We start from the raw sequence: 25,520 nt of genomic DNA on the forward strand, positions 1-25,520 counted from the left end.
TCGTATAAAAGCAGCATAGTATTTGTGATATTAATTTCTCCAAATAGACACGAGATGCTTATGAACTTTGTTCGTGCCTCACATTACTCCTAACTAATAATATATATCATAGACGGTGAGACGCATCAATCCAATTGCATGGACATAAATGGGAACCAAATTATTCTTTTTTTGGCAACATGCAACAGCACCAAGATATGGAATCCTATGCTATCCCACAAAGTCCCAACTCCAAAACATCTCCTACCGAACTCATTAAAATTTTTTATATATGTATATATAATTCAAGCCGATGACAATAAATTCAGTTGATAAATCCGCATATTCCCCTTCTTGGTCGGAAATAAGTAAGTTAGTGGTAAAGTATGACCAACAAGCGGGGATAGCTCAGTTGGGAGAGCGTCAGACTGAAGATCTGAAGGTCACGTGTTCGATCCACGTTCACCGCATTCCTCTTTTTTGTATCAATAACATGACAAGTCTCTTTGGAATTAAAATCTTTATCTTTTGGTGGTTCGCATAGTTAACTAACTACTAATCTGGAAGCTGAATGACCACTGGAATTGCAATTCAAATTGTTAGTCTGTCTTCTTGAGACAATATTTAACTAGCATTAAATGGTGTTACAACGAAAACTTTTATGCTTCACCTACGTTTTCATGTAGTTGGACAGAGAAGAATTTGGAGAGAGTATTAACAAAACATCTGAATGAGATTGTTAAAACAATAAGGAAACATTCGTCGGGGCATATACTTGAGAACTGCTTATAAACTAAACAAATTCACATTATGGATTGGTAGCATCAAACTTGTAGTGTTTCCCATACAACAAATTTTACCTGTTCAATTACAACTCAAACAATAATATGATCATCAAACTACCCAAACCTTGACTTAACATCTTCCAAATGTTGTACAGCTTCGTATGTTTTTTCTGGGTGAAGCAAAACAGCCAATCGGCTAAGTAAAAAAGATATAAATAAATAGATTAAAAGAAATCAAATTCAAGATAGTTATCTGAATTTTTCTGCTGAGGGACAGTTCCAGCTACAGCTTTCTCACTGGTGGATGCTGCTGGAACTGAAATTCTCTCGAATTCCACGGGCCTTGGGATCTCAGGAGGGCTTGCACAACGAATCAAAGCCCAATTTACACCTTCAAAGAAGGGATGCTGCTTAATTTCTGTGGCTCCTCTTTTGTATGCCAATCTATGCTGTGGCTCTTTCACGAGCAAGCCTCGGATAAGATCCCTTGCTGAAAAACTGACCACCGGAGATTCTGGAAACCGCAGGGGTTGACCCACAACGTTGAAAAGGGTTTGTCGATTCCCTGATCCTTTGAAGGGTGTCTTGCCAAACAATAACTCATAGAGAAAGATACCAAAAGTCCACCAGTCCACTGCACTTCCATGTCCTTCGCCTTTGATTATCTCGGGTGCTAAATACTCGTGGGTCCCGACAAATGACATCGATCGCGCTCCAGTAGGCTCAGCAATTAGCTCTGGTAATGGGCTAACTTGGTTCCCTATTTCATTCTTAGATTTCTTTTCTTTCTTTGACTTGCTAGAAAAAAGGCGAGGCCCAAAACAAGTTGTAGGAACAGCACAGGATGGCTGAATACAAGAGGGCTCGATGCAAGCTGGCTGCACACAATAAGCTGAATTCTTCCGCAGCGGCTCTGTTTCTAGGGATGATGACTTGACAAGCGTTGGACTCACAGTGCAGCGAAGGGAGAGATCAAAATCAGAGAGCATTATATGCCCGTCTTCTCTGACAAGCACATTTTCTGGCTTGAGATCACGGTACACAATGCCAAGCATGTGGAGGTATTCCATAGCAAGGAGCACTTCTGCTACGTAGAACCTGCAAGTTTAGGATACAATACAGCACTTATAAATTAATCAACCACAGTGACCAACGGATTTATTCAACTCACAAGAAAAATACACATATATTCCTGATATTTCATCTCCTAAAAACTACCACATCCCTATCAAAATCATGTCAAGAAGCATTACACACTAACTTGAACCTTCTCTGGATTCACAGAATGCAATTCATTAAATCTCTCTTCTCCGAACCCAGTATCAGTTAGGCTTATGATCACCAATGGGAGCAATCACACCAGATTCTAAAAGAGGTGTGAAACTGCACCAGTGATGATGAGTAGGCAACTCAAATTGTTCATTACCTGGAGAATTTAAAGTTCTTCAGCAGATCTACGAGTGGGAAACAAAGAGTTCTCTATATGACATAAATTTCTCATTTTAGCATTTCACTCGTGTTCAAATAAAAAACAGTTTCATACACATGAAGAGGCAGGAACACTTGCTTCATTTTTTTCCTTTTTCTCTCTGTGATAAATATGAACACTTGCTTCATTCATCACTAATTACAGGCTAGAGAAGAACTTCGTGAAAAGTCTAATCCAGAATCCCCATAAACCGACTTTGTTTTCCTTTTTCGTATTCATATCATTTGCAGAGTGTTTCAAGACAGTTTAAAACAAAAATGACAGGACCAGAGGACAAACACCATGACGTGTAAAGGGATAACTAGTCTCTGATAGAAGAGTACTTTTTTTTGGTTTTGGGGGGGGGGGGGGGGGGCAAGGAGGGGTAAAGCAGCAATGTATTACTTGAAATTGGGCATTTCTAATGTTACAAGACCTATGTTGCGCAAACTCTTCATTTTAGCTGCCGCACCCGTGTCAACACGACACTGGCACTAGTAAGGGTATGGGATTCGTACCACATGTGGTCAATCGAGATCGGGTACTTTGACCACAATCCATGGACAAATTTGAGGAAAAATGAAAAATTGAATTATAGTTGCTGCCTGCTAGTGCCTACTGCCTCAACTTGAGAAATTCTCAAAATGAAAGAATGGATTATTGGCTGCACTCCACAACTTATAGCCTGTTTGGCCAAGCTTCTAAAATCAGCTTATTTTGAGAAGTGCTTTGCTCAAAAGTACTTTTTAAAAAGTATTTTGATGAGAAGCAGTTTGTGTTTGGCTAATTAATTTGAAAAGCACGTTTGAGCAGTTTGGCCAAGCTTTTGAAAACTGCTTCTAAGTGTATTTTTCTCAAAAGTGCTTCTCAGAAAAGTGCTTTTGGAGAGAAGCTACTTTTTCCTGTGTCCTCAAAAGCACTCTTTTTCCTTCTAAAAGCTTGGCCAAACACCTCAATTTTTGACTCAAAGTGCTTTTGGCCAAAAAAAAGCTTGGCCAAACAAGCTATTACAAGTTTTCCAGAGAATATCTCATAATTTAGGATACTTTTATAGATCTATTTTTAGAATTTTGAATTACTTTTAGCAGAATCCCCACACCCGTATCCGTACCTAGTTCCATACCCCCGAATATTAAAATTTAGATTATGAAGGATCCGACCTCTAGATCCGCACCCGGATCGGATACCCGTTCACGAGTCTGAGCAACATAGGACAAGACCCTTAAAGCTTTGACCATTCATCAAGGATGAGAAGATGAACTGATGCAATACATCCTAACACAGTGCAAACTGAAACACAACAGAAAAAACAGGTATGATAAAAATCTGGTTTAAGCTAAAAGATCTGATTCAAGTAAACTCAGATCCATAGTTATCAAACTACATTTGAAATTAACTGTTTCCAGGAAATCAAGATTCATTACTCGCAAATCACAGCCTCAGCAACATGATTAACTTAATGTTCATATTTCAACAAACAGTACAGAAATGCATTGAGGAAACAACAGAAATGATTTGGTACATTAAACTTCACTTAAAATTGTAAATTTAGCAAGCACTAATCCTTAAAAACCTGTACCTAATCTTAAGTTAAATACGCTCTTTTTTCTTCGTTCCAAAGAATGAAATCAATTTTATAGAGTTCAAAGAAATTGATTATTGCATTTCGAAATTAATATATTTTATCAGCAATCAGAATAAGTTAACCATCAAATACATATTTCCACCAAAAAATAAACATTTTTTTATAAATTCCAATGAAAAGATTCATACATTTTAGTGGGAAAAAATTATTTCTTGAGTAGAAAGATGCGAAAGAAAAAGTAAATTATGTGGATAAGGGTATTTGAGATTAGAAGTTTGTAAATTATCCCAGACCCCACGGGGGTATGTTGTTGTTGTAAGTTTGTAAATTATGAAATCAAGGGTAAGTTCGGAAGTATCAGCACCTTTTCAATGCCAAAAAGTTTAATGAGGTGTATAGAGCTAATTTTGGAATGTACATGACATATCCTTCTAATACAGGGAAACATACAAACAGATGGAGGACTAAGCGCTATAAAAATCTTTTAGAAGAGAGACAGAAGATTGTCGCTTCAACATGGAAAAGAAAAAATATTAAGACAGAAAGAAGCATTGGTCCAATGCAATAAATAATATTTCTTGGATTCGCTTGCTGACTATGGAGAAAAGGATAACATGAATGCAGAAGATTTAAAACAAGGTGGGAAACCTTAAAGTGCAACGAAGAGAGAACTGCCGACTAAAACTTCAAACTGAAGAGTTGGCTTAGGCTTCATCATTTCAGTAACTTGGACAAGCAGGCAGGAATCATCAAATAAAGTAGCTGCCAGAAAGATGTCCAAAAAATAGGAAAAAATATAACTACTGACTGGTGGTGACTAGTGAGCAAGTGATATCATTTGATAGTGACAAACTAGTTTTTCAATGCTCCAAAAAAATCATCTTTATCTATTTCCCCCTGTTTGGGTTTCAAAGTTCTTTTTTCCTTTTTCTCAGGGGCAGGGGAAGGCAGCACTTACCTCAGACCTTCGTTATTTAAATGCTTCCTCTATCTTATATTAATCAGCAGAATTTGACTTAAGCAAGATATTAAAAAAAAATTGGATGGGTTATCTTATAAGAGCTTATTAAGTATAAAAAAATTAATAGTTGAACGAGAAGAAAGGTCTTTAGATGTCATATCTTAAAGGACATAGAAATACGTTATGTGCCTGCACCTGCAGAGCAGCAAACCTTGGTGTAGAATAAACAGCATTACAATGTGCAATTACGCAATGCCTTTTTCTTTCCCCAAAATAGAGAGAAAATGAGAATAAATTGATAGCAAAACGAAGTGTATTATTAACTGCCCGATAGAGTAACTTTCCCCTACCTACTTCAAAGCTCTCTCCTTTAAATAAAAATAAAGCTCTCCCTTTTCTCGAGCAAATACACACAAGTAAGAAACTGAAGCTTCTTATTGGTGACCTTTTTTTAAGCAGTTAAAGAAATAGTCACAGTAACTTGGAGCTTGCATTGAATTGGAAATAGTTGACCAGAAGAACATGCTAGTAACAACAGAGGACACAAAGAGCTCAACTAGCTCTGGAAGATAAACCAGCTCAGACATCCACTTGACTTAGGAAGAAAAACTAAGCAAATAATCCCCAAAGTAGCTCAAGCGCATATTTTAAAAATTTAAGATATAGAATCTAAACCACTGAACAAAAAATAAAGCCATAATATCAAATAACCAGCTCTTTGAACTAATAAATTATCAGTATGAGGCCACCGTGCAACAAAAATGTCCAGAAGTAAATGAAATAACCGGTTAGGACATGCAATACAAAAAAATTTAGGACTTGAAAGAACTTGTAGAGAATTCAGTTTGTTTCGATTAAATTTCTTGAGTCAACAGCGTAAAGAAGACAGAAACCCCCAAAAGAATCATATGCCATTTAAAGACATTTATATCCCTTGATCGCTATCCGTATTTCTGTCAAGTAGGGTCAATTTTGTCTAGAGCTGTAACAAGAACATATCTGGACCTACAAGTTAAAGCTATTGCCAATGTTGTAAAGTATGGAAATAATACTCCAGACCTGAAAGTAACAAAGATGCAAAACGTTTCGAAAAGAAAAAAGAGCAAACTATTTTAAGACTGTAAGGTTAGAGATCAAGTATCATACTTCACTGCTTGTTCTGAAAAATGCTTCCCTGGTTGCCTTTGTCTAAGCGTGTGCAAGTCTCCTCCTGGGCAGAACTCCATTACTAGACATGAAAATTTTTCTGTTTCAAAATGGCTATATAATGTTGGGAGAAATGGATGGTCCAAGGACTGCAATATCTCTCTTTCTGTCTGAGCACGAAGCAATTTCTTACGACTGGCTAATGACGCCTTATCCATAACTTTCATAGCAAAATAACACTTTGTACCACATAACTCAGATAGATACACACTTCCAATATCACCACTTCCCAACTTCTTCAGCAACCGGAAATGCCTCAAATCCAACATCCCATCTTTAGTTCGGATAGCTTGAATTGCTTCCCATCTTGAGTCATTAGCTTTATGAGGTTTGTTGACACTGCTGCTCAAGCTGCTAGAAGTACTCTCCTCACTTACATCAGTGCCTGTGCTCCCCCTACAGATGCTGCTCTTACCACTCTCAAGAAAATCTGCCCGGTCACTAATTTTGGCACTTCCACTTGTTTTCGCGAGGCTACTGGCCCCATCGCTAACTTTGGCTGATGCTGAGCTGTCCTTAATAGAACTCTTTCTTTCCTGATCAGCTGTGCCGCCTTGTGTGACCTTTGCCTCGGTAGGCACAGTACCTACACCGCTTGGTGCTTGTTTTGAATTGCCCAAATATAAGCTTGAATCAAATTTATCAGCGAGTGATTTGGGAGATCCCTTAGGCTGAGAGCTCTGTGACTTTTTGCTGGCTGCTGCTTCAACCATAAGCTGCTTCGATACAACTTCTCGTTCTTTAGAAGTTGCGATCTCTAATTTGTTACTTTTTGAAACTTGGGAAGGTGAAGACCTGCGAGAACTCTTGGTAGAAGGTGTTGAGGCCATCGCGATGAATACTGATACCTAAATGCAGTGAGCTGACCAAACCCATTACTCGAACTCCAAGTTCACTTCATTAACCCCCTTGTTATTAGAAAAAGAGATTAACATCAGCAGCTCCATCAACAACAGAAAATTCCTAAATTGAAACATGAAAACCATAAAAAACAAATTCCACAGCAAATCACAGTGAAAAGTTCCTAAATTGAAGCAAAAAAACTATAAAAGGACAATCCAGTGCACTATCTCAAGATACAAACAAGGGTAAAATGGAAAGAAAAAAGATCTGAAACAATTAGTAAAAGGAGAAACACACAAAGGGAAGGACTGATGAAATCAAAGTCTACAAGGTCAAAATAGACATTTTTTTAATAAGTAAGCTATGCAAACCATCATGTTATCCAACACAGATTAAGTAGTAGCAGGCACAGATCATTATTAGTAGTAAAAATAAAAGGTCTAAAACAGCTAGTGTCTAGGACATTTACCTCAAAAACTGGCTAATTTCCTCTCTCTTTTTTTCCAGGAAACAAGAACCTAAGAAGAAAGCAAATAATCAAAATGCAGACATTAAAAGAGCACTCAAAGACCACAAAAGAAGGAGATAAGAACAACCCCACCACATAGATGAAAAAGAAATAGAAGAAGGGTCAATGAAAGCACACAGATCTTGTGCAAAAGACCCACCTTTTTCTTTCCAATAAAACCCTACCAAAGAAAAATCGTTAAACCCCACAAAGACCCATATGCTAAAAAACAAAGTAAAACTCACCCAGCAAATCACTGGACCAGTTCAAAAGTGGCTTGCCTAAAAAATAGTACCTGAAGTCACAAAGATGATAACTTTAAGGGTTTTTTTTTGCTTCAGCAATGGACGAAAAAAGCAGTCTTTACTGTAGAGAAAGATTAAAGAGAGGGGACCTCTTATGAAAATGTAAGGAGAGAAAAAGCCTTTGAGATTGAAAAAAAGGAGTTGGGTATTTGGCAATTGTTGGGGCTAATTGTACCAAACTAGGAGTAGTATTAGGAATTGTATAATAATGAGAAGAAAGAGAACATGGAGGGTCAAAGCTAAAGTAAAGCTTTTCACGTTCAATTATTTCATTGTATTTTGTCACAAACACAAGTGTCTGAATCAACATATGGGCCACCACCCCTCTCCAACCTGTCTCTCATGCTTTCCCATTATGATATTCTCAAATATAAAGCATTAAATTAGATCATCAATCTCCACAAAAACACTAATCAATATGAGTTACTTTTTCTTTATCCTCCACTTATCAATTTTTTTACTTCCTCCTGTCAACAATAACTGATATTTTAGCTTTTGATACGCCCCATAAAAAAGTGCTAACTTTTAGAAAATTTTTTGAATAAATTATCCTTAATTAAAATTTATATAGTGTTAACTTGACACATTGGGATATGTAAATAAGGGCAAATTTTGAAAAAATAAAGTTAATTCCTTCTTGATTATATAAAAGTACACTTATTTTGGACCAAAATAAAGAGGCAAAAAAATCATTAATTATAGACCGGAAAGAGTAATTCACCGGTATGTCACTTACTTTTGTTAAGTAGGTGGTTAGAGTTAGTTAGTTAGTTATATAGCTAGCTGTCCAATCATGTAGCGACAACCGTAAGTAAGGAAGTGTAGTCGGTTAGATGTATATAAAACAAAGTATGTACTCCTCTTATTAATTCATTCGAAAATCAATGGAACAGTAGAATTCCATTTTCCTTCTTCCTTCCTCCTCGAGCTTCTCTGTAAATATGGTGGTCTCAATCTTTTAACATGGTATCAGGGCTGACGTAATCGATTCAAGTTGTGTCGTTCTCACAGTTATCAAGCTTAGTCGAACCACTTCCTAGTTGATACAACTCAATTTTTCTTTCGTTTATGCTTGTTATCAATTCATTCGAGTTAGGGTTTGAATTGTCTTAGAACAGCAGAATCTCTGTTTCTAGTAAATCAATTCACCAAGTCTAGTTCGATCATCAATCGGGATTAAGGAAAACAGCTCGCCTAGGGGTTCAGACACAGTTGATTTGAACACTGGACTTCAGAGGGATTCACAGCTTCTATAGTCATCGATCAACATCATACATTATTTCTTCAACCATGCGATACTCCAGGTAGCTCTATTATCTCAATTAAGCTAATTGGACATGAGAATTATGCCCTATGTAGTAGTTATATGCGAGTCAGTCTACTTGGCAATAGCAAGTTAGGGTTTATTGATGGTAGATACACTAAGGATAAATTCCCCCTTCTTTACATGAATTGTGGAAAAAATATAATGTTATAGTCTTGTCATGGATCATGAACTCAGTTGGTAATGAGTTGCTAAGTGGCATAGTGTATGCATCTAGTGCACAAAAGGTGTGGTCTGATCTTAGAGAAAGTTTTGACAAAGTAAATGGATCTAGAATTCTGTTTCTGCACAGACAAATTGCTACTCTATCTTAGGGCATTTCATCTGTGTCAGTGTATTTCTCAAAGATGAAGGAGCTTTGGTCAGAGTTTGATGCACTCATGCCTTGTCCTGATTGTGGTTGTGAGGAGTCGAAGAGATATGCAGAACATTTTGGCAATCACAGGCTGTTGCAGTTTTTGATGGGCCTGGATGAGACTTATTCTCAATCTAGCAACCAGATAATGATGAAGAGTCCTACTCCAACTATAAACAAAGCCTATTCTATGATAATAGCATAAGAAAGTAGAAGATCTATGGCCAACTTTCTCAAACTTTTGCAGTAAATGAGGGAATAACTATGTTAAGTGGAAAATGAACTCCTTAAGTTTTAACTAGCTATAAGCCTAAAAAGAACAATTTGTTATGTGACTATTGCAATTACAAGGGTCACACAAGAGATACTTGCTACAAGCTTCATGGCTACCTTACAGACTTCAAGCCAAAAAGGAAGACTGGACCTAACAATGTTTCTCAATACACAAGGGCTCAGACTAGTATTGGTTCTAGTAATGTAGGCTTTGAGGAAGCAGCTAATTGTGCAGGACATTCTCAGCATAGTAGCCTTACTTCAACTAGTTAGGGTACCTACTCATGATGGGAATAATTACTTTCTTACACTAGTGGATGATCATTCCATGTTTACCTGAATTTTCTTGTTGCCCTTTAAAGCTGAAGTGATTGTTGTTATTAGACAGTTCTTCATTATGATTAAGAATGTCTAGTCTTGTACTGTGAAATTTCTGAGAACAGATAATGGTTGTGAGTTTTTCAACTCACATATGTCAGAATTATTACAGTCTCTAGGTATTATTCATCAGAGTTCTTGTGTCTATACTCCACAGCAAAATGGAGTAGCTGAGAGGAGGAATAGACACATACTTAATGTTGCTAGGGCACTGAGATTTCAAGCAGGTGTTCCACTGAGGTTCTGGGGGGAATGTGTATCAAATGCAGTCTATATCATTAACAGACTGCCAACACAAATGTTGCAAGAAAAAACTCCCTTTGAACTATTGTTTGGTCATTCTCCTTCCTTGGACCACATGAGGATTTTTGGTTGCCTAGGTTATGTGACTAATGTAAAAAAGGGTGACAAATTTTCACCTAGAGCCTTACCAGCTATTTTCCTTGGCTACTTTATGACTCAAAAGGGATACAGGATATACAACATCCATACCAAGGAGTTCTTAGTAAGTAGATATGTTATGTTCAAAGAAAATGTATTCTATTTTCAACATCCAGCTTCTTTGTTTCCTGCAATTGACATACCTCAAGTGTCACACTGCCTAATGATATATTTATATCTCCTCTTCCACCCTCTTCTATATCCTTATTTTCTCCTACATCATCTCTTATTTCTGCTTCACCAACTCATCACAATCTAGACCAATTAACTCAAGCAGCTGCTGAGGTTGAGCCAGAATCATTAGCTGAATCTACTCATGATCAGTCTCCTCATCAGACCTCTACAACTAATAATCATTTGGTAGAAACTTCATCTCCTAGAAGATCTGGGAGAACTAGTAAACCTCCTATCTGGCTAAAAGATTATGTTACCAATCCTCAAGGCAAAGCTAACTGCTCATATCCTTTTTTCAGCATATGTTAGCTATAAGAATGTGTCTGACTCATATGCCAAAGCTCTATCTTCTTATTCTGCAGTTGTGGAGCCACAGTCCTACGCTGAAGCTATCAAGGAACCCAAATGGATTGCAGCTATGAAAGCTAAAATCTCAGCTTTAGAGGATAATCACACCTGGTCTATAGTAGAGGTGCCTGCTGGTAAGGTTCCTATTGGATGCAAATGGGTATTCAAAGTAAAGTATACAACTTCAAGTGAGGTTGAAAGATACAAAGCTAGGTTGGTGGTTAAAGGTTACAGTCAAAAGGAAGGGCTTGATTACACAGAAAACTTATCACCTGTAGCCAAAATGGTGACTGCAAGGTCAGTAATTGCAATTGCAGCAACCAAACATTGGCCTCTTTTCCAAATAGATGTTCACAATGCATTATTGCATGGTGAACTTCTAGAGGAGGTGTACATGGATGTGCCTAAAGGGTTTGCAATCCAGGGAGGGTCTCACAAGGTTTGCAAACTTCACAGATCACTGTATGGCTTGAAACATACACCCGGGCAATGGAACATGAAGTTGACTAATGCCCTGGTGCAGTTGGGCTTCACTCAAAGTCATTTTGACTACTCCCTATTTATAAAGAATGTTTAAGCTGAGCTTGTTGTTGTGTTAGTCTATGTAGATGATCTGATAATCAATAGGAGCGACCTAAATTTGATCATTCCGACTAGAAATGATATGAAACTCGGGTTCAAAATGAAAGATTTAGGAGAACTTAAGTTCTTTCTGGGAATAGAATTTGCAAGATCCAGAAGTGAGATTGTTATGAGTCAAAGGAAATATGCTATGGAGCTGATATCTGAAATGGGACTTGCAGGTGCTAAACCTGCTGGAACACCTCTAGAGACAAACCTGAAGCTTACATCTGTTGAGTATGATATTATCGTAGGATCACCTGAGTGTGAAGACACGTTGTTTGATGATATAGGTGCATATCAAAGACTGGTGGGGATGCTATTATACCTTACAATGACCAGAGTTGATATAACATTTGTAGTACAAGTACTAAGTCAATTTATGCACAAGCTTAAGCAGTCTCACTGGGAAGCTGCCTTGAGGGTTGTGAAATATGTCAAAACTTCTCCATGTCTTGGTATACTAATGCCTTCAAAAGGATTAGATAAGTTGGAAGCATATTGTGACTTAGATTGAGGAGGGTGCTTACATACCAGGAAATTAGTAATAGGCTACCTAGTTAAGTTTGAGAATGTTGATCTCATGAAAATCTAAGAAACAAGACACAGTTGCAAGGAGTTATGTTGAAGTTGAATTCAGAAGTATGGCTTATACAGTTGCCGAGATAACTTGGCTCACAAGACTTTTCAAAGAGTTATGGGTTGATATGAATCTACTAGTTGATCTTTTTTGTGATAGTAAAGCTGCAATCCAAATTGCAGCAAATCCAATCTTTCACGAGAGAACCAAACACATAGACATTGATTGTCATTTCATATGAGAGAAAATCATACAAAGTGCTATGAAGACTCATCACATTCCTATAAAAGAGCAACAAGCTGGTCTTCTCACCAAGAGCTTAGGAAGACTGCAACATGATCACTTAATGTCCAAGTTGGGATTGAAGGATATCTTCAAACCATCAGTTTGAGGGAGGGTATTAAGTAGGTGGTTAGAGTTAGTTAGTTAGTTGTCCAATCATGTAGTGACAACTGTAAGTTAAGGAAATATAGTCGGTTAGATGTGTATATAACATAGTATGTACTCCTCTTGTTAATTCATTCGAAAATCAATGGAACAACAGAATTTCATTTTTCTTCTTCCTTCTTCCTTCTTCCTCGAGCTTCTCTGCAACTATGGCGGTCTCAATCTCTTAACAACTTTCAGCTCAATTTTTTATAACACTAATATCCGGTCAAATTGGTCTGTCTCGACTTTCCCACTAAGATATGTATGTGATAACTTTATTCACTAAAATTTAGATAAATAAAAATAAATTACTAAATATTTTTGTTGTCTCTGTTAAGATTTGATTCTTGATCTATAAGGTAAACTATTACGGGTTAGAAAAATCACATAATATTTGTTTCCTACAATTATAAGTAGATAAGCTCAAGTTAAGAATAAATAAATGACTACTAATATTGATCTCACGAGGGTAAGATAAAGAGAAAAAAAGAAAGAAAAAAAGCAATCACATCAAAAGACTATGAAACTTAATATGGTAGCAGTAGGGCTGTGCATTTGGATCGGATATCCGAGAATCCGAATCGATCCACCCTATTCGGATTTTTAGATTTTGGATATTCAGATCGGATATGGATTAGGTTTTTTAAAAGTTTGGATATTCGGATCAGATTCGGATTGGTATAATTTTAATCCAATCCAATTTGAAATCCAAATTATATGGACATGTGTAAATTCTAGACTTACATTTATGGTTAAGTCTTCACATTTCATTCGCCTCACTTTAGACTCTTCTTTCTTAGTTTATATCGAAGTCTCTCTCTCTAACCTCTCTTCAGATTGCTTTGTCCGCTTCTTTTAAGTCTTACCTTTGTTTCTCTCATTCATAGTCTCTCTTTCCTATCAACAGACAACGACGCCTCTTCTTTATTAGATATTTGTTCGGAATTTCAGTTTATTTTATATTATTTTGCTATAAAACTTTTGTTTTTGTCTATTGCTATGAAATATATTTGTTCCCTTTCAATTTAATAAATAGGGCCAAATATATAGGCAACCCCTTAAAGTTGGCTTCAATTTTCAGTTTGACACTTCAACTAAGGCCATTACCCATTGAATACTTCAACTCCAACAAAAGTGTACCTATTAAACACAACTTTGATAATCCTAAATCATCTTTGGTACGTGAATATCAGTTGTTATCTACTTGGCAAACAAGACCAATGATAAAATGACATGTCAACAAAGACAAGAAAAAACTAAAATCTAAAGGGGAAAAAAGAAAATAAAACAAAAGAAAAATTTCCTGCCTGCATCGTACCCAACCCTGTGCAGCCCCTACCGCCGCCATCCCCAACTCCTCACTGGCCAAATTTTTCCTGCCCCATCTTCTCAAATAACAAGTAGAAGCAACCACAATTTATTTGAACAAACCAATAACAAATTAAAATAAACTTAGTTAGTGTTCTTCAATTTTGCTTAGGTTTCTGTTAATCCGATCTCAGCCTATACATCTCCAATCGAACTCAAATGTAACTATAGACTCTGAATGACAATAACAAAATTCAGTAATTAATTTGATCAAACAGACACGAACTTAAGGAAACCCAGGTCATCTTCCTCGTCGAGCGGCTCTGAAATATTTGACCCAAGAATCCAATTCGAACCAGCTCAAAAATGCACTCAAACTTTAGATTCAGATTCTAACAAATGTTTCCAACTAGAATCTATAACAACCAATTGATTTCTACTCAAAATTTTCAAATCTGTTTTTTAATATTTTAATTCAAGCTTGATGCTTTAATGGAAGTCAAAATTTTTTCCTCAGATTAGATTCTCAAGTAGTAAAAATGATGAATAAAATCAATTCAGTGAAGGAATCCAACTCTAAAATGAAATTAGAACTCCAAACCAAAGGAGACGAAGTTGGTGTTGGAGGTCGTGGCTATCGAGGGAGCTGTCCTAAAGGTGATGACAACAAAAAATTATTTCCTAATTAAACTCAAAAATTAAAATTAAGGAGAGAAGATAAAAATCTAAAATTTTAAAAATTATTTCCTAATTAAACTCAAAAATTAAAATTAAGGAGAGAAGATAAAAATCTAAAATTTAAAAAATTATTTCCTTTGCTTTTCCTTTCCACGCTCTCAAAAGAGGGTGTGATTTCACATACTATGTTATGTCAGCATTCGTGTTCAATAGGTACATTTTTGTTAGAGTTTAAATATTCAATAGGTAATGACCTTAGTTGAAGTGTTAAAATGGAAACTAAAGCCAACTTTAAGGGACAATATATATATTTGTCCATAGAATGGTGAATAGCAATAGTCTTAAAAGGTGTCGTAGCCAATTAGATTGTTAGTGGCCTTAATAAGGCGTACAATACGATCCGAAAATTCAAAATATTTACCCGATCTAAACTTTAAAATCCGATCCGATCCAATTTAATTCGGATTGCATTTTATAAAATTCGAAATCCGTATTTACAATCCGAAATATGCTAAATCCGATCCCAGATCGATGCACAACCCTATGTAGCAGTACAACATGAAATAAAATTACATTAGAAACTTGGGGAAGGCACCACAATCTTTGCAATTCGTTGTAGCAAATAATGTAGAAATATTTCATTAATCATCCATAAACTTTACATGCTTATAATTAAAATTTTAGATGATATATCGTTTTCAATTTGATCTCCAATTATTCTCTCATTCCCTTGCTAGAGGGCTTTTGAGAATACCCATTATAAGGCATGTAAACTATAACCATGTTGTGGTTCTTGGCTTGGGAAATGGAGGCTTTGCTTCTCTCGGTTGTTAGCAGTCAAATCAGTTAGATAGTGATATATGGTCCAACATTAGGTGCAAAATTAAGAACTAAGATCTAAATTAGGTAGCCATTTATAAGTGATAATGATTTACGTTGTGGATCATTGCAATTGTATTTATTAGCTCACCTCACACCAGTCTGGATTCGGATCTAAAGAGCACAAACCACTAACAAGTAAGTAAAAAAATTTGTATAAAATTGTGGAAAGATAAAGAAATAGTCACGGGCTTAGTCTTAATATGCATGTGAAGGGAGGAAAATGTCAAAATATTCCTTTCTACCCTGCTTCTCTTTTAAACCAATCAAAGGGCTGAAAAATTCTCTCACTTCTCCTATAATTTGAAATCACAAGGAGCCACAAATACACTAATTATTAACGCAATCGCAGGTCAATATTAAGGAGTTGTAAAAACTTTAAAAGGACAAATAATATGAATCGGAAAAGGTCAATATTAAGGGGTATGCAAAAACTTTAAAGGACAAATAATATGAATCGAAAAGAGTATCGATTATTTGATATCATAGTTTGGCACCTGAATTTGAGGTACTCCACAACCATATAAGGGACATGCCATGATTTGGTCAACATGGGTCTGACCTCTGCCTTCTAAGCCCTTGTTTATTTTACATAGTTAACTAAATGATACATTCACTATTTTTGTTCAACATTATAAACAGCTGGACATTGTTGGGCACAACTCTTTTGTGTAATAAAGGAGCATTTGGTGGTGGGGTGGGGTAGAGAAAACGGAATTGAAACCCTTCTATTTTATGGCACCACAATCTAAATATATTTGATACTTTATTATATAGAGAATGCAGTTAAAAGACTTGGAACCGAACATAGTTGTCTGTAATTTTACTAGTTTGAAATTTCATTTTACTGATTCACAATTTTAAGTCAGTATGTGGGCAGAGTGCCACTGCAGTTTCTCAATTTTCTTGGTAGTGTAAAAGTTCTGTGGAAAGACAATAAATTTCTAAGTTATAAGATTGAAGATGTGTTTGTAAGGATATTTTGAAGAATCAAAAGATGTACAGTGTTAATCTACTATAGCTATATAGTATGTTAGCAAAATTCTAATATATATATATATATATATATATATATATATATATATGATGTTTGGTTAAAATTTTATGTTTTTGTATGTAATTTGCCGTGCATTATGCCTTGATCTTGTTAATTTTGGTGTGAATATTTATGATTCGAACTTAATAATAATATTTTTATGTGCAAGAGTCAATTGGAAGTGATTCGACAAGTTTGCGCGCAAATTGACGTAAAAAGGGAAGAATTTGGAGCAAAGTGCACAAAGAAATTGGATTAGAAAGATAAGACATGCAAAAGGAGAAACTAACGAAAATGAAACTTAAAGAGAACTTACTTGGAATAGCAACAATGTTGGTTGTGATTGCAAAGCTTGGAAAGAAAAGTTAGGCAACCAGTACTAACAAAAGAAATCAAATTGGAGTAACGACGCACGAGATATCCTCGCATACAGTGGCACGACGCGAGCCAATTCTCGCGCGTTTAAGGTCGCAAGGTCAGGTCTGGCACAGGAAACGTTCGCGTGCTTCACACCTTGATGCACAAGTTCGGGTTTCGAAGTTATTTTGTTTCCTTTTTGGTTTTGGATTTGGTTATTTTGCCTAGATTTTTTTCTACATTTATAAATAGTCTTTAAACATCATTTTTAAAGGGGGGAATTGGACCAAGGGAGAGCACGGAGCCGCCGTGGAGGGCGGAATTCATCAGATTCTATCTTTCTTCCATCAAACTCAGTAAACTTTACGTTTCTTTAGATAGATTGTTGTTTTGCTACCATATCTATGTGGAGCTAAATTTCGCGTTCTAGGGTTGTGGTTGTCATGAATATTGAAGTTTATTAATTATATTACCGTTAATTCGAGTTATCATCTTTGATTATTTTTCTAATTCTGTGCATAATTGCTTAATTGTTTGGCCAGCAGTTGAGTTCTATTTACTATCTATACTATGCTTGGGAAAACCGTGTTTAGATTAGAGTAGAATTAAAGAGGGCTTGTTTCTGAACCCGTGGTTCGGGAAATAATTTCGCGGTTAGGATAGGAATATACCTAACAGACTTGTTTAGTTAAAAACCTTATTATATTTGTTCATGATAGATTCAATACCATATGAATATATGATTGATATATTGTGGATATGCGAGTAGTATTGTGGGAACATGCTATTCATATAAACGATCCGATCAATTAGCAACCATTGATAATCTGGATTAACAAGTGCGGTTATTAAACTTAATAGGATTAATAAGTTAAGCTTTTAATTGATTTCTGTTCAAGTTTTTAATTTTACTATTTAGTTATTTTTCTAGATTAGACTTTTACTTTTATCTTTATAGGTTTTGCTTATTTTTTCTTTTTGTAAATATTTTTATTTTTATAACAATTTAATTTTTCTCTTAGTGTGTTCATAGTTCTCTCAACATGACATATGGGGATGAAATATCCAGAGGTAAGGTTATTGATGAAGACGCTTAGTTGACAGAAGACTTTTATGGGCCGTCTTTTTAGGCTTGTCATGACCTGAACTCTGGGAGGTCTGAATTTGAATATGGGAGTAAGGGTTGGTATTGGGACGAATATTCATGCACAAGAAATTGACAAGTTTGGCTTAGCTTTGCACAACTTGGATGCAGATTTGAGTGCAAAGATTAATGCGTTCAACGCCCAACAATTTAATGATGAGTTGTGTGAAATTGAAAAAAATCTTCTAGACCAAATTGAGGAGCTAAAACGAGAATATCAAGTATTAGACCATATTTTTCTTGAGGATACCAATGTTGAAAAGAGTGTTCTAGAGTCATGTGAGTAAGTAGATACTATTATATTTGAAGACTCCAGTGTGGGTATATATGAGAATGTAAACAGTGATGCAATTCTAGAGTTGGAACGCATTGGTCCTCATTCCATGCATTTTTCGACATTGTATTTGGATGATGATATGGAAATTGAGTCATTCGAGCCTTTGGAGGAGCCAACGGACGAGGAACAAGGTGTTTACATTCTGGAATTTATCGTGCTAAAGAGACATAATTACACATCTGAAGGCCAAGAAGTGTAGAATGCGAAATTGGTTACTTGGCCCAATTACATTTGCCCCACCACCCCGCGAGCATAGCAAAAAGCTTGAAGCCAAATTGAGGGCTCAATTCATAATAACAAAAAGTGGTTCAAGTCGTGCCGCGGCGTTAAACCAGACGCTTGTTGGGAGGTAACCCAGCTTTACTGCTTTCGTTTATTTTTATTTTTATTATATTATTTTTGTATTGTCTGTTTTTATTTTATAGGATTATAAGCATAACAAGCAAAGCTATTGGAAGAGTGCAAAAACGAGTTAGATGGTGATAACTAAGTGCGGGGTGCTCATACAAAAGACCATGCCTTGGGGAAGTCTGAGTACCTCGTGAGCCGCGATTGCTTCGGCTTTTGGACTTTCAGGGAGTTTCTTGTCCACTCTCATTATTATTTTACTTTATTTGTACATTGGGGACACTGCACTCCTTTAAGTATGGGGATGGAGAATTCCTCTAGATAATTAGTAGTAGTATGATAGAAAAATATTAACTTATTATTTTAGCTTCTTATTTTTGTTTTCATAGTTGTGTAGTATTTTAGTAGCTTATTTTTTTAAAATGTGGAAAAAATGAAGAATCGAAAAAAAAGGGGTAGAAAAATTAGACTTTTCCCGACGATGGATCTCCTAGACAGTTTTTTTGAGGGATTAAAGTCTAAACAAAAATTCAAAAATATATCTTTTAGTTTTCTTTAGGTAGTAAAAATTCTCCGTGATTTTTCTTTGTACCTCGATTCTTTTCCATGTGATGTAGTTTGAACTGGGTAGTAGTTTTTTCTTTTATTTTATCTTTTTAGAGTAGTACTTAGGAAAAAATGGAGGAAGAAAGATGAGATTCCTAGACTCCCTTAACTTGTTTGATAGTAGCATATTTAGGCTTTAGCATGTGTAGTATCTTCCCTATGTGCTAAAATTGCTTATGATGCCTTGGTTATTTGGATAGCATGTTTTGTGACGCATATGTCTCATTTTCTTGACTTATGTTCACTTTGTGCTTAATGCTTAATATCTTGTGGCTCCGTAAATACTTGCATTAGCTTGAGAGTCAGAATGAGACCGTCCTTAGTGAGTCATGTGCCATGTGTGAAGTGAGATTTTTGTGTAGTCCATATCATTATATTTGTGTCTAGAACTTGCCCCGTATGTGAGTCGAAGCGAATGTTTAGGTGAGGCTCGGCTTGAAAAATAATTTTAGGCTTTCTTTGATCTTTTCGAACTTTATTGCTATTACAAATAAAATATATCCCTAGTTAACCATTTTGAGCCAATAGACTTTTATTTGGTACCCACATTACAAGCCTATATCCTTTTTATTCTTATTTGACGTTGTTCTAATTATTTTACCTCTTAAAACACTTTAATTGTGAGATGAGTGCTAAAAGAAGTAAGGAGGGAATTTGGATGGCTTTCGAGTAGAACTAATAAAAGGAAGAAATGTGCATTTGTTTTGTAAAAGAATACACCACTAGCGAAAATTATAAAGAAAAAAAAATCTGAAAAAAAGAGAGAGAAGGAAATATTTAGATGAGTAAATTGATATCTTATTTTTGCTAGTGGGTATGAATTAAAGTAGTGTCTAAAGAAAGAGGAAACATTGTTAGGGGATGATTTTAGTTGTGAAATTAAAATTGGGATTGAAGAATTTGCGTTTACAGTTGATTATGTGATGTGTGAGCACCTAATTTTTGAGCATTCTTGAATTTTTTTCCACTCATCTTACCAATATCTCACTTCCCACTCCATCAATCCCGCTCCTATTTTTCCCACGCGTATCCCCACTCTACTTTCCCACTCATTCTCCCACTCATGTCCCCCACTCTTTGTCCCCTACTCATGTCCCCCACTCACAATCCCTATATCCACATTTCTTTCACGGACACACACACGATATTCATTTATTTTTTCTCATCTCTCTTATAAAACAAAACCCTCTATATAGTTGTTGGGGAAAAAATCAGCAAAAGGAGGCCATAAAAATCAGCAAGAAAACAACCCCTTTTCCCAGCAAAAATAACCAAAAAAGCAATAAAAATCAGTTGAAATCAGCTCCCAAACTCCTGAAAAGCAGCTCCAAAACAGCCACGAAGACTGGCCATTTTCGCACTTTTAACCACCAAAACGTCACCACCTAACACTAGCCAAAAACTCAGCCAAAACCAGCAAAATCACCCCCCAAAAACAGCTTCAAACCAGCAAAAATCAGCCACTAAATCACCGATTTTGCAAGATCGATCGAGGTTGCAAGTCGTGATTTTCAGTTCGAGGTTCCGTCGCCGGTTCGAAATTTCGATTAGTAACTATTGTTTCTTTTGGTACTCGCCCCTTTGTATACGTTGGAAATTTCAGCAATAAAAGGTTCACTCTTCCCTTTAATTATTTCAGATAATTTTCGTTAGTTTAGATGAATACTTAATCATTTTGTTTCAATCTGTTTTTACCATGCTTTTCCCATTCATTATCGTAATTAAGTTACCCATATGCTTCATGTTAATCTCTTCCGTTTTTGTGCGCCCGTATCCTTCGTCAATTAAATGAATAGCATAAACTATGTTAATATGCATCATGTGATTTTGAGTGGTTTATAACAGTTTCCTTGTTTTGCTTGATAAAATTCCATGTTAGTGTGATGTTTTCATTATGTTAGCATAAGAAGGATTAGGCCTTTAAGCCAGTTTGTCCATCGAGGGTTCGGGATGTTTGGGGTTTGAGTTAATTGAAAATACTTTTCACAACTTAGGAGAGTAATTCATTTTGTAAATAATCATGATAATTAAATTCCATACTACTCCACAATAAATTTCATACCTCATGACTTTAAAAAAATCTCAAAATTAGTTTAGAAAAAATAATTAACAATATCGCTAGGCAACTAGTAGGCGCACTTTAACCTTTTTTATTCACGGACTCGCTTGCGTAGCATGATGTTTAATATTTAGTAAATTAATTCTATAATCTCCATAGTTTAATTATTTTTTAATTTAATTAATCTCTTGTTCTAATCGTGGATTCGCTTGCGTAGCGCAATAATGATATTTAATAATTTTCTAAACTAATTTTCTTAATCACAAATGTAGTAATTTCTCAAAAGTACTGTAATTATTTGATTGTCATGATTCCGGATTCTCTTGCGAGATGCGATTATGATAAGTTAATTAATTTCGTTTTCGATCATGCATTCGCTTGCGTAGCGTGGTCATGACAACGTAATATTCTCCAAGTCATTCTTTAGTAATTCTAATAATCAAGCAATAAAAGCGGACATAGGAAAAACTTGAAAATCATATAAAACACAGTTTGTCCAAAATTAATTCAAGCTAAGTATAAGTCAATAAAAGCGACCGTGCTAGAACCACGGGACTCGGGAAATGCCTTACACCTTCTTTCCGGTCAACAGAATTCCTTATCCGGACTTTGTTTTTGCAGATCACTAATAAAAGAGTCAAACCTTCCTTTGACTAGGGATTCAAATAAAAGGTGACTTGAGACACCGAAAAATCAATTCCAAATGACGACTCTATAAATAAAATAATCCATACTCAAGTTTGTCACTTTAATTGGAAACACTCTTTAACCCACAACAATCCATAACACATCTTTTGGGGGGTTAAAAAGGGGTGTGACATAATGTATTAAAATGCTTAGGAGGACTAGCCACTATTCCTATATATATCCTACCCGTCCCTTAGCCCACATTACAACCATGAAAAAGTCCTAATTGATTTTAGATCGAGTGAGCCTACATTAGTAGAGATTTACAATAAGGGCAAGCATATTGTACCAATTGCATGCATGTGACTTCTTTTGTGAGAGTGAGTGATATTCTTTGATATATATGAGTCATTAAAATATATTTGAGCATTTGATTTAAGTGTGTGGATTCAACTTACTCTTTTGTTCTTGTTGTGAGGGCACATAGTTTCATGAGGGATATGTAACGTTATTAGACTTGTCTAGGATGTTGGGTGTTCAAGCCATGAGTGCATTGTGACACTGAGTCGGTTTAGAGGCTAGGATTGTTATAAGCATGTCGTCTTTGTTGTGAATATTTTTGAAGAATGACATAAGTTAAGGGACGTGTAAGTGATTGCATATGCTACAGTTTAATTGTTGCTATCAACTATGGTCATTGGTGTAGTGTGCCTCGATTGTGTAAATATAAAGTGCTCAAGGATAGTATGAATTGTTAGTTGACTTGAGGACGAGCAACGTTTAAGTGTGGAGTGGTGCTGTTTGGTTAAAATTCTATATTTTTGCATGTAATTTGCCTTGCATTATACCTTGATCTTGTTAACTTTGATGTGAATATTTATGACTCGAGCTTAATAACGATATTTTTATGTGCAGGAGTCAATTGGAAATGATTTGGGGAGTTTGCATGCAAATTAACGTTAAAAAGAAAAGAATTTGGAGCAAAGTGCACAAAGAAATTGGAGGACAAAGATAAAACATGCAAAAGGAGAAACTAACGAAAAAGAAGCTTAAGAGAACTTACCTGGAATAGCAACAATGTTGGTTGTGATTGCATGAAGCTTGGAAAGAAAGTTAGGCAACAAGCACTAACAAAAGAAATCAAATTAGAGTAACGACGCAGGAGATATCCTTGCATATAGTGGCGCGACGCGAGCCAATTCTCGCGCGTTTAAGGTCGCGAGGCCAGGTCTGGCGCGGGGACGTTCGCGTGTTTCACACCTTGATGCACGGGTCCGGGTTTCAAAGTTAGTTTGTTTTCTTTTTGGTTTTAGACTTGGTTATTTTGCCTAGGCTTTTCCCTATATCTATAAATAGTTTTTAAATATCATTTTTAGGGGGGGATTGGACCAAGGGAGAGCACGGAACCGCCGTAGAGGGCGAAATTCATCAGATTCTATCTTTCTTCCATCAAACTCAGTAAACTTTACGTTTCTTTGGATGAATTGTTATTTTGCTACCATGTCTATGTAGAGCTAAATTTCGCGTTCTAGGGTTGTGGTTGTCATAAATATTGAAGTTTATTAATTATATTACCGTTAATTCGAGTTATCATCTTTGGTTATTTCTTTAATTCTGTACATAATTGTTTAATTGTTTGGCCAACAGTTGAGTTGTATTTATTATCTATACTATACTTGAGAAAGCCGTGTTTAGATTAGAGTAGAATTAAAGAGAGCTTGTTTCTGAACCCGTGGCTCGGAGAACGATTTCGCGGTTAGGATAGGAATATCCCTAGCAGTCTTTAGTTAAAAACCGTATTATATTCGTTCATGATAGACTCAATACCATAAAAATATAGGATTGATATATTGTGGATAGGCGAGTAATATTGTGGAAACATGCTATTCATATAAACGATCCGGTCAATTAGCAACCATTGATAATCTGGATTAACAAGTGTGGTTATTGAACTTAATAGGATTGATAAACCGACCACAACCCTGGAATCTTCATCTCCTATGAGTAAAATCTAAAACACACGTTTGCATCTCCGATAAATTTGCTAATTGTTAAATATTTGCAAAAATAGTTTAGTAGATAAACAACATTTTGGATTATCTTGGACAGTTAATTAATTTTAGTTTGCTTAGTTAACCATTAATCTAAGTCTCTGTGGGTTCGACATCCGACTTTCGAGTCACTTTATTACTTGATGGCCACATATACTTGCGTGTACTTGGGGACCAACAATATATATATATATATATATATATATATATATATATATATATATATATTTGGAACTATATGTTATACTTGAAGATATAAAGACATGGACACAAGTAATAGACTCTGTTAAAGATTTGGAAAAACCTCTTTTTAAAGGTTTTAATACTTCTGTGCTAGAGAAATATTAGGGCAAAATTATTATGTTTCATCAAGTCTTAGACAGTTCCAAAATCCATATACTATTCCTCAGTATAATATCCAGAAAGATACAAATCAGAAAATTAATTTATGTGATTATTATACAGCCATGACAAAGAGTTTCAAAAAACTAAATCGGAAGAGAGAAAAATAAACTTCTTGATCAAATTAAGACTTTAGAATCTAGAATTCATGCATTAATGTTTGAACTTGCACAAACTCAGAGTTCTCTATCTCCTTAAAAAATGGATGAGACGGGTGTGTATTCCCCAATTAATACATATAAACCTATTGTATCACGTCTAGATATCATTAGTTTGTTTCAAACGGTAGCTGGTAAAGACATATCAAATCCGTTAATGGCTGACACTTTGCCAAAAAGTGTAAATTTAACTCCCGAAATTAAAGAAAGAAGAAGGTTGCCAAGATATATTACTCAAGGAGAGACATTCAAAAGAAGACAAGTAATTTCAAGAAAAAAGAATGCTGAAAAAATAAAAAATATCATTAAGCAGACATTAGAATTTTTTTTGACAAAAGATAAACAAATATTGGAAGGGGAATCAAAGAAAAAAAAAGCAACCCCACAGAATTCAGAAGAGGACAACACAGATAAAAACTAAGATATGAGATATCATGAAAATGAAGATGATTACTGTGGAATGAGTTTCGATTTAGTGGCTTTGCATAATTTGGACACATAAAAAAAAGAATGAAGTGACATAAAGTTGAAGAATAGTAGAAACGAAAAGACATAAAGGTAAAATCCCTGTATATATATATATATATCAACTACTCCATATAGCACATCGACCGATAACGGAGTACACAATTATCATGAGGAGGAATAAGAAATAGCTAATCTTTATTGGTTTCTTCAAACTTGTTATTACGCTGCAATCTTGGTTACTTAAATCTGTTTGAATAATCAAGATGGAGATGGCAGAAATGTCACTTCTCTTGTCTCTACTCCCATGAAATTTCAAACAAGACTACATTATTCATGTGCTTTTGAAGCATTAATCCAAATCCTTAAATACTGCTCGATCAGCGCCATAAAATTAGTGTTGGGTAAGGCTACTAAACATGTCCTCACTGCTTTCATTCATGTTCCTTTTAAGTAATTCACCAAAAGTTTCTATATAAGAAATCCTGCAAGATTTTAGTGA

At 35.5% G+C, this 25,520-nt stretch overlaps 2 protein-coding genes, 1 long non-coding RNA gene and 1 other non-coding gene across 10 annotated transcripts; 3 read left to right on the top strand and 1 right to left on the bottom strand.

The window, feature by feature from the left end:
- Window positions 1–376: 376 nt before the first annotated feature.
- TRNAF-GAA (transfer RNA phenylalanine (anticodon GAA)) lies at window positions 377–449 on the top strand. Its single transcript has one exon. It is a non-coding gene; the product is annotated as a tRNA-Phe (tRNA).
- Window positions 450–794: 345 nt separating this feature from the next.
- LOC104100786 (serine/threonine-protein kinase D6PKL2-like) lies at window positions 795–7,815 on the bottom strand. 7 transcript variants are annotated; one of them, XM_009608113.4, is made up of 4 exons: window positions 7,631–7,815; window positions 7,297–7,345; window positions 5,925–6,892; window positions 795–1,862 (listed from the first exon to the last, which is right to left on the bottom strand). In XM_009608113.4, the coding sequence occupies exons 3-4, from the start codon at window positions 6,812–6,814 to the stop codon at window positions 989–991; spliced, it is 1,764 nt and encodes a 587-aa protein (XP_009606408.1). In that variant the 5' UTR covers window positions 6,815–6,892; window positions 7,297–7,345; window positions 7,631–7,815; the 3' UTR covers window positions 795–988. The 7 variants fall into 7 exon arrangements, with proteins under 7 accessions (XP_009606408.1, XP_009606403.1, XP_009606407.1 ...); XM_009608108.4 differs by having other exon boundaries at window positions 5,925–6,947; XM_009608112.4 differs by having other exon boundaries at window positions 7,581–7,815.
- A 3,800-nt stretch (window positions 7,816–11,615) lies between these two features.
- On the top strand, window positions 11,616–12,071 carry LOC138895606 (uncharacterized mitochondrial protein AtMg00810-like). Its single transcript, XM_070180314.1, has one exon. It carries the CDS (start codon window positions 11,616–11,618, stop codon window positions 12,069–12,071), a length of 456 nt encoding a protein of 151 aa, XP_070036415.1.
- An 8,299-nt stretch (window positions 12,072–20,370) lies between these two features.
- Window positions 20,371–23,532, top strand: LOC104100788 (uncharacterized). The gene is made up of 2 exons (XR_687324.4): window positions 20,371–20,868; window positions 22,858–23,532. It is a non-coding gene; the product is annotated as an uncharacterized lncRNA (long non-coding RNA).
- Window positions 23,533–25,520: the final 1,988 nt, after the last annotated feature.

The sequence above is a fragment of the Nicotiana tomentosiformis genome, chromosome 7 (genome assembly GCF_000390325.3).
Source record: "Nicotiana tomentosiformis chromosome 7, ASM39032v3, whole genome shotgun sequence".
In the NCBI taxonomy this organism is placed as follows: Eukaryota; Viridiplantae; Streptophyta; class Magnoliopsida; order Solanales; family Solanaceae; genus Nicotiana; species Nicotiana tomentosiformis.

Coding starts and splice junctions, on each gene's coding strand:
- LOC104100786 (XM_009608110.4), bottom strand. CDS start 6,814: ATGGCCTCAACACCTTCTACCAAGAGTTCTCGCAGGTCTTCACCTTCC. Junction 1,863..5,924: donor TTTTCAGAACAAGCAGTGAA/GTATGATACTTG, acceptor CTAAACTTGCAG/GTTCTACGTAGCAGAAGTGC.
- LOC138895606 (XM_070180314.1), top strand. CDS start 11,616: ATGAAAGATTTAGGAGAACTTAAGTTCTTTCTGGGAATAGAATTTGCA.